The sequence below is a fragment of the Apaloderma vittatum genome, unplaced genomic scaffold, assembly GCF_000703405.1.
Source record: "Apaloderma vittatum isolate BGI_N311 unplaced genomic scaffold, ASM70340v1 Scaffold41218, whole genome shotgun sequence".
Taxonomy (NCBI): domain Eukaryota; kingdom Metazoa; phylum Chordata; class Aves; order Trogoniformes; family Trogonidae; genus Apaloderma; species Apaloderma vittatum.
The window spans coordinates 1212-10269 of NW_009729858.1; the positions used below are offsets into that span (position 1 = coordinate 1212).

Below are 9058 nucleotides of genomic sequence, written 5' to 3' on the forward strand. Positions count from 1 at the left end.
GGAGAAAAGAAGATGATCAACTACTCAGGGACTCGAAGTCCAACCAGCCTCACAGAACCACTACAAGACTATTTCATTTTTGTGTCTGAAAAGGCAGCATGTGACCCATGAAAGAGAGAGATGCATACAATGAAAAACAAAATTGCCGCCAAAAATTAAAGAAAAATGGAGAGTGGCTAAAGTTGCCCATAGATTAAAAAAGGAAAATGAATCAAAAAACCCACAACAAACCTCTGGGAAAACCAAGAGATATTATTCACAATAATTCCCAAGAAAGACTGTGGAACAGGTGCGTCTGGTTGAAGTCTAAATGAATATTCTGCTCTTTCATCTCACTACTCTTCCAACAATTTTTGAGAAAAACTATCTATTGAAGTGCTTGCTGAGTATCATGGACACAGATTTAAAGTAGCTATACCAAAAAAAAAAAAACAACCAAAAATATCACTTCCTCTTATCCAAAATGCAACAGAATAGTGATAATGGTATGGCACTATTCTACAGATCAAACAGTTTAATTGCTTACCACACAGTGTCTTTTGAAAGTAGACATAAATTTCAAAGAATGTCAGATTTCATCTTACAAATTTTTTTCATCTATTCACAAACAATATATACTTTTCATCTGAAGACAATAAAACAATGGAATTTAAATAATGTATCCATTTTACTCCAGTAATACAAGGCATGGATTGGAACAAATGCCAAACTTTATAAAGAATAGTAATTTAATACTTTATAAACTCAATGCGTATTTCTATTCCCTAGCTTTGAACAAAGTCCATAACATTCTTCTAAAGTTTACATAAAAACTGAGCTAAAGCTAAGAATTCTCAGAAGAACAATAACTTTTGTCCAGAGTTTTCTCCCTCTCTTTTAGTTGTTCTAAACAAAATAGAAAAGGTAAGGAGCTCACGATCTTGTTCATTTTAAAATAAACAAATAAATAAATATCTGTCAGGTCTCTAAGAACTGTGCGAACTTCAATACTAGCAGAAAACTCCATTAAATTATCTGTACCAAGGGGACACTAAAGAAGAATTTAATTAAAAGAAGATGGGAAAGAGGTGAAGTCAGTGAAGTGAATCAATAATGAATTTACTATACAATCATCAATGAGAAAACTGTATTATTGGAAGTATTTGGAACTGACTTCACTCTCTGTAGAGATTATCTAGATTTTTTTCCTACTTACCTAGACCTTTTTGTCCAGGGTTTTTAGCAAAGTTAAAAGTAAACTGATAAAAATCTTTGAACTTCATGGGATCCTTTAGCTCTTGTTCCAGTCTTGGCAATAGAGCTTTTAGTTTTTCTGTGGTGTCACACCTGTTCAAAAGAGGTTACATTACTTGTAAATAGTTAAGATTTTTTAAAATTTTTTTTCTTTTTAACCTTTTTTAATGTTTAGTTTCAGAGTAGAATAAAAAATTAATATGAACACTCATATTTCTTTACTGAGCCATTTTTAGTGGAACATTATATACAGGCATCCATTGAGTACACAACCTAAACAGGATTCAGTAGTTTAACTTATTTTCTCAGTCTCTTCACAGATCTATGAAGTCAAAAATAGATTTTCTTCTGTTCCTAAAGAACACAAAAACCTCACTGAAATCTGCTGCCCCTTCCCCTTTTACAGCTGTTATAACACGAGGGTATGGGGTTTTGCTTTAATTTAGAGTTCCCTGCTCTCCCTAAATGAAGAGCTGCACACTACGTCTTCAGTTAACATTAGAGGGCTTTCCAACAGAACGAACTATTATTTGCAGTCATCCTCTCCCCACCATTGAACACTTGCAGGTAAAACCTAGGGAAAAAAAAAAATGAGCCTCTGACAAAAGCTTGAAGGCTGACAAATCATTTAACAGCCTGGCACAGGTAAGCTAAGAGGGAATCGAGTTACTGAGATTCTAAAAGAAACACATCCCTTAATAACACAAGACCAAAGCATTTTCAGCAAAAGCACCCAAGCTGACAAGATGCAATTTTGAAAGAAAAAAGCTTCCCTCACACCAGCGAATCAAATGAATACTCAAGGTTTATGGAATATTACCAATATTTTGAATTGTACCTAGAAACTTGAAGCAATGGAAATAAGTTTAAAAGAAGCAGCTATCTTGCACTTGAAAGTTCTCCATAGCTAAATGTTTTCATTTATTATGAAGATTCAAGAATAATGTTATTGAAGGATGGATAACTGTATCAAAATCCCTAAGTGCAGTTTTAACTCTCTTGCACAGATAAAAATAAGTTCCTTTCTGGGTCCCAGCAGTACCTGGTGGAGAAAAGATAAAGAATTCTGCCAAGACTCTTCAGCTTCAGTTTTACAGGGACTGGATTTAACTAATAACAGGGAAAAATATTGTACCTTCCCATATGTATCCTAATGATGCTATATGAACTAGGCCTCAGGAATTCTTCTTCATGCAAATCCTCTCCTGTATTCAATGCTGAAAACCACAGACACTGCACCTCCAGTATGTAACAAAATCATTCCAAATTCTCAATAAGCACTATACTACTGGCAGGCAGGTGTGATCAGATCATGCCCCTAAGAACACAATAACATGTTTGAGCAGAAAAAGATACAAATCACAGACCTCCATGGAACTGTATCAGAGATGAACATGAGGACAGAGAAGCAATACAGTGATAAATTTACGAAACAAACTCCAAGCCAGAAGCTGTAGGTGGTTTAGGAAAACCTTTTTTTCATCAGTTATATCACATAACACTGGCAGCATAAGCACCAGCATGAGCACTTGGTTGCCGTTCACAGCTAAAAAAATCTGTAATTAGCCCTACAGTTTCTACCCAAAGCTACAAAAGGGGCAAAATAAAGCAGTGCCCTTTAGATAATATCAAGAGTTATTTCATCACAATTTCTGAATATCTTTGCCTAAAATTGAAAGCTTAGAAAGAAGTCAATAATCCATGAGGTCAGCAGCAACAGACTGCTGGGACTCCTGCTCAAGAAACACCCACCATATTTACAAGAAGCAGGTTAACTGTAGAAAGGTATTGATAAGGTGCCATTCTAAGATCAAATGAAATTATTTAGCGACAAAAAATATCCATAAGTAATAAACTGTAATCCTCCAATGCAATCTGTTTGAAGAAAAAAAAAAAAAAAAAGGCAAAACATGTTGACATCTCTGTGTTAGAAATACTGCACCTATTCCAAGGAAAAGTTATAAACAAAATATTATTTTGGGTGATAAATGCTTGACCTTACTGCTAAACAGTGGGAACCTCATTATCCAGAACAGCTCCATAATCCGGGATAGAAAAAAGAATTTATCAGTTACACCACAGTCAGACTAAACAATCTTTTCTACTATCAATATCCTCATTTCTATTTCATTTCCTTAAAGATATTTGGTACAAATGAACTATTTAGTATTTTACAAGGCAGTAAGAGAAAACTATGGTTTGTAAAACTGGTAAAAAGGAAATGAAGTTGAATTTGGTGGCCATAAGGTAAAGGGAAAGAATTGAAGGTTCTTTTCTGCTTTCCTATTTCTTTTCTTGCTTCAACACTGACTGATTTCTTTTTCCTCCCCTTCATACATTTCCAGTGACTTCCAGCTTTTAACAACACAAGGTGCAACTCAAAACTTTGACACGATCATGCATATACATGTTTGTATGAGTTACATGAAAAGATCAGCATATCTGTCTGCTTTCCTTATTGTACAGGCAGGAATTATTTTGCTTCACCCTTACTGTTAAGGCTTTGCAGAAAAGCATAAATTTAAGGAAGACAGGACACCGTTAAGCTCAGCATCAGCCTTAACAGCTTTTTGAAGCCTCACACTTAATTCAATTAAAAAATGTTTTAAATGTAAACCAATCTCAGGCCTTACATTTTGAACTATGCAGAAACGGATACTTACCCCAATTCTGTCATGCCATCAACAAATTCCTTTTTACTGAATTCACATTGAGTAGCTGCCCTGAACTTCCATGCTACAACCAGAACACTGATACTGGCTGGGTCCAGGCTTAAATCATCACAGAACTGTTGAATCCCATCAATGCCAATTTTATTTTCATCTTGTGGGTCTGCAGTTTGAAATACAAAGAAGAAAATCATAACTGCTTACTAAAAGTATTCCCAAATAATCACTTGTACAGCTTTGATATGTTGCATAACACAGGTCTTCATTTTTTCATAAGCTTCACCAATGTCTTCCCTTGAAATCTAGTTAATTTTCAAAGTACCTTGAATAGTAGTTGTAAATAGATTAAGTATTCTGCAAACTTCCCTAGAAATTGGCTTAGAAGTTTTTCCTAAATTCATCAGCTAACATCAACGAAACAGTTTTGTCTTCTCTTCACAATGCTCTGTGAAAGATCCGAATTAACTGAGAAGATGCCTGACTACATCTAAAAACAGCGAAGTTGATAAACACATCAAAATGTGAATAAGCTTACTGGTTGGCATGTATTAGACTTAAAAAAACCTCCCTAAACACAAACCCAACCAAAACAACCAACCTCCAAATCAACAAAAACACATCTATCAAGTGAGCCCACAGATTTTTTTTTTTCTGATAGGGATATATAAGAAGCCATTTTAATTGTTTAAAGACCATAATTAACTTCAACATTTTTGGTTTTTAATTAAGTCAGGGAAATTACCAAAACACTACTCATACAATGCCTTAACAAAACAAAGTCTTAAGGCAAATGCTACAACTTCGGAAATACAATGTTTCAGCAGCCACGTTTACTACCTTTTCCAATGTCAATATCAGGCTTTTTAACTACCCATACCAGGGCAGATGTCATTGTAACAATTCGGGAACTCTCAAAAATTCTCTCTAAAAAGAAAAAAAACAACTGAACAAAACCTCCTGAATGTAAACTTAAATAACTGGAGGGGAATACAAAAAGAAATTAACCAGTAAAAAATCTCTAACTAAGAAAAACGTACCTTTAGTTTTCAAAGCTTGACAGTTTACAAGCTACAAAACTGTCTTCCCCAGCTTCTGAGAGAAAGACATTTCAGTATCATAAGTTGGACTACATAGAAAAAGCATCCCTTGACTCAGTTTAGGTCCTCAGACTGGTAAGATTTTTCAGACATGCTATTAAGTCCTTATCCAATGACTTGATTAAAAAAATAAATTAATAAAATCAGCTCCAAAGAAAAATTCTTTTTTTTTTTCTTTTGAATTTTTTTTTAAGGTGTTAAGTCAAGAGCTCTTCTACTGTTCCAGCTGATACTACAGTAGAAGAAATGCTAAAATGCAGAGAGGAAGTTAATTTAGCAAAGACAGACTTATACTCATTAAACAAAGAATTACACCCATGGTATAATTCAGGGACCTTTGAGCAGGAATAAGAAGTAAACCTATCTATTCTTCTATACGCCACATCAAGTTCTAAGACACATAAAATGCATTTTTTTTTTGTATATTTGAGGAGTAACTGAAGAACTGAAGGCAAAAAGTGCAGCAGTGTTAGAATCTGCTGAAAAAATCTGATGGATTTCAACAACGACTGTTTTATCCTTATCATGTTTCACATCATCCAGGTAACTTGGAAGAAAATGGAAATTGTTTTGACAGGGTTGCTGGGTAAACAGATAAGAAAACTAATGAGGAGACAACACAAAAAGTTAAAGTTCAAATATAGTGCAATGCACGCAGTATCCTACAGGCCCTGGAGGACAATGTCCCTTGTCATTGGAGGCCAATGACACAGGTTTAAGCTACATATGAAAAAAAGGAAAGGTGCTTAACCAAACCTTTCTCTCAAATCTTGTGAAGGTTTTGTTCAAGTTTACAACTTTGCTTAAGTGTTAAAGTGCCAGAGTGCCAATCAAAACACAAACAATAAAAATTGCCTAGACTTTCTTTCACAAAAGCCAAGTGGTGCAGCTGGTCACTGTTAAAAAAATTGTGAATAATAAATAACATCGTTGATTTTTTTTTCATTTTGGATATTCTTACTAGCATTTATGAATTTGTATGTTTTTGATGCAGCAATCTCTAAGACTGAAAGGAGAAGGAAAAGATATAGATATATGTTTTTTATATATATATGTGTGTGTATATATATATAAAATCACACATATATATATATATACATGTTTACATATATAGAAAAAACAAAATAAGAAAGCCGTTTTCTAGTTAAGAGTTGGGTTTTTTTTGCCACAATGGAAATGCTACAGTGTTGCTGATTCTTCATAGGTACACAATTCATTACTACATACTAATTAAAAAAATCAAAGGTCTATACTTAGAACACATTGGAACAACAACAAAAAAAAAAGATGGAAACAATATCAAAAGAATAGGATAAAGTGTATACAAAGCATGCCATATACCGCAATCAGAAAAGTACATAAAATCACAGCTGAGTAATTGTTAAGAGTTCATTTTTTAAAATATGAGATGTATGGGTCTCAGCAGGGGCTGGTGATGATTCCAGCCTGCTCTGCTCTCACCTCTACTGAGCAATGCACACACATCAGATGGCCACATTTCACAAAGTGCTGTTACCTGGATCATCTACATTCTTATATTTATATGACTATTTTTTTCTTTTTTTTTATCTTTTATGTGTGTGTGTATTTTTTTATTTTTTTAAGCAATGCTGTAAAATAAAAATAAATGGAAAAGAAACAGCTCTGCCTTTAATCCACTTCCCTGTGGTTTTTCCTCCAAGTCTCTCTGAATGGGCACATCACTTTTGCTGTAATATGCCAGCACAAAGAATAAAACGTGAATGGAGTTTCTACAATTGGTCATTGAGTTTAATTATTCGACTGTCTTTTTCAGACTCCTGTTGTAATAACATCAGAAACATTTTCATTTGGTTGTATAGAAATACTAATATCTTTGAACAAATTAACTCCATTAAATATTAGTATAATAATAATATGTATTATTTTGGCACACAAAGTGCACCGTATATATATTTAATAGCAACCACTGGCAATAAATCAAATAAGTTGCATAATAAGCTTTACTCTCCTTTCCACCATATGCAGCTGACATGATTTCCCCGTGATACGTTTAATTTCCTACTGCGAATGTACTTTAAACTCTACAGGAATACCCACAAAAGTTGTGTACTGAACATTAAGAGCATTTAAAACCTTTCTCATTCTTATCTCAGTACCACAAGCAGAGAGGGAAAAGCAAAACCCAACAATCTCTCCTTAGAAGTCCTCAGGAAAGACAGAGCGAAAAGCAGAAATACCACCCCCAAAAAAATCGGAAAATAAAACCAAAACAAACCCCACAGCAAAAAGCCCCCCCCAAAACCAAACCAAAACACAACACACAACATAAGCCTTACCTTTGTATCGATTATACAACTGCTCTAATTTCTTCCTGTCTACTGAATTTTTCATGGATTCTTTGTAGTACAAGTCTGGATTCTGGAAGTAGTTGTCTGTTGCCACTTCTAGTTTCCATTCATTCTGCATTAAGCAGTATATAGCAGTCCTTTCACCAGCCTGGGTAAATGCCATAAACTGGCGGACCTTGTCCTTCTGAGACGATTTAAGCTTATGCTTTGGGATGCAAAAGAAGCAGGAAAGCCAATGAAGCTAATCCAGAAGGTTGTTTCAGCATTCTACTACTAACGCCTATCTTTAACAGGTTTTAGTTTCCTTGTTGATGACAACTTTCACTTCAGATTTACAGGAAGACAAAGCCTTGTTCTTCTGCAGTTAAAAAGACAGCATTTTCTTCTGAAAATCGAAATGACAGCATCTATATATACATTTTTAGCAGCACATTTTCTGGCAGTAATATATTTGTATTTCAGCTTTATTGCTCACACATGCACAAGTTTTTCTGTTCTGTAACACCAGTAAGCACAAGTTTCATCACATAACAGCACGGTTTTCTTCTGAAAATATGCCTGGGGGTTATACAAACAAGAAATTACAAAGGCACAACTTATAGATTCTCCTTCACACACAGAGAAAAACTGCTCCAGAGTTTTCCTCATATTTTCGTAGCAGCGATGAACAATACGAGGTTTAATCATTTTAAGTGATCAGCTGAAAAAGGCAGAAGCATTTCTCACATTTTTATGTTAGAAACGATTGCCAACAGAAGACATAAGACAAAAAGAAAATAAAGCAGACATGTCAAAGATTTGCTGAATGTTACAACAGGCCTATAAAGTCACGGTAAATGTGATCTAAAGGTTTAACTCTGAAGAAGATGTTTACACTATTAATATGTTAAACAACAAAACTGTTTACTAAAGTGGTATACAGTAACCAAGAAGATGTTTCTCTTTACAGCAGCAACCATATCGACACGTCCCTAAACTTCTGGAACACCGCAAAGGTGAGAACAGTTATTTTCCAGGGAGAAAATTTGCTATTCAGTAGTCCAACATCATTCTTAACATGAAATTGAAAGGAGGAGATAGGCTTAAAATCAAACTCTGTTTTTTATTATACTCTGACACTTTCCAATTTTGTTAAGCCATACTTAACACATCTTCTGGGCCAGCAACTATGCTGAAAAAATTGCCTAAGTTCCTCACTGCTACTTAAATTGTCAGGTATAATAGAAAATCTTAAATTTTGGTCTCTTAAATATTGGAGAAAAGCTGAATCCTCATCCAGTGAGCAGTAAGCAGTAAACATAGGACCATCTTCCAGTTTACTTGTTATCTCTTGTGCACATATGGGTAGTGACATCTTGACTACAGATGGTCCTGAGACAAGAAGCACATCATGTAAACAAGATAAGGATTTTGGTCTTTCCTACAAGATTTTTCTATTTTATACAAAAAGAAATATTTAAACATAAGAAGAAACAGGTTAAGTTCCTTTCTTTTTTTTTTTCCTGCAAGATGAAACATGTAAGGTTTCTTTGTGTAAAGTGGGAATAGAGCCACAAAAATAACTCCAATGTATTTTGTTAAGAAAATACCCAATAATCCTTTGACAGCAAGCTCTGTGCAACCTCGCCCTGCCTCCCAATTTTCACTGAGCTCTAACTACTAAAGTCTCCCAGCACTAAGATCCTCCTCAGTTACATAAACTTCTTTACAGCAACCAACTTAGCGCTGA

At 34.6% G+C, this 9058-nt stretch overlaps 1 protein-coding gene across 1 annotated transcript; it reads right to left on the minus strand.

The window, feature by feature from the left end:
- Positions 1 to 1195: 1195 nt before the first annotated feature.
- Positions 1196 to 7532, minus strand: LOC104267167 (DCN1-like protein 2; the record flags this gene model as incomplete). The annotated part of the gene is made up of 3 exons (XM_009874573.1): positions 7318 to 7532; positions 3897 to 4065; positions 1196 to 1326 (listed from the first exon to the last, which is right to left on the minus strand). Coding segments are annotated over exons 1-3 (475 nt in total), but the record flags the coding sequence as incomplete, so codon positions are not given.
- Positions 7533 to 9058: the final 1526 nt, after the last annotated feature.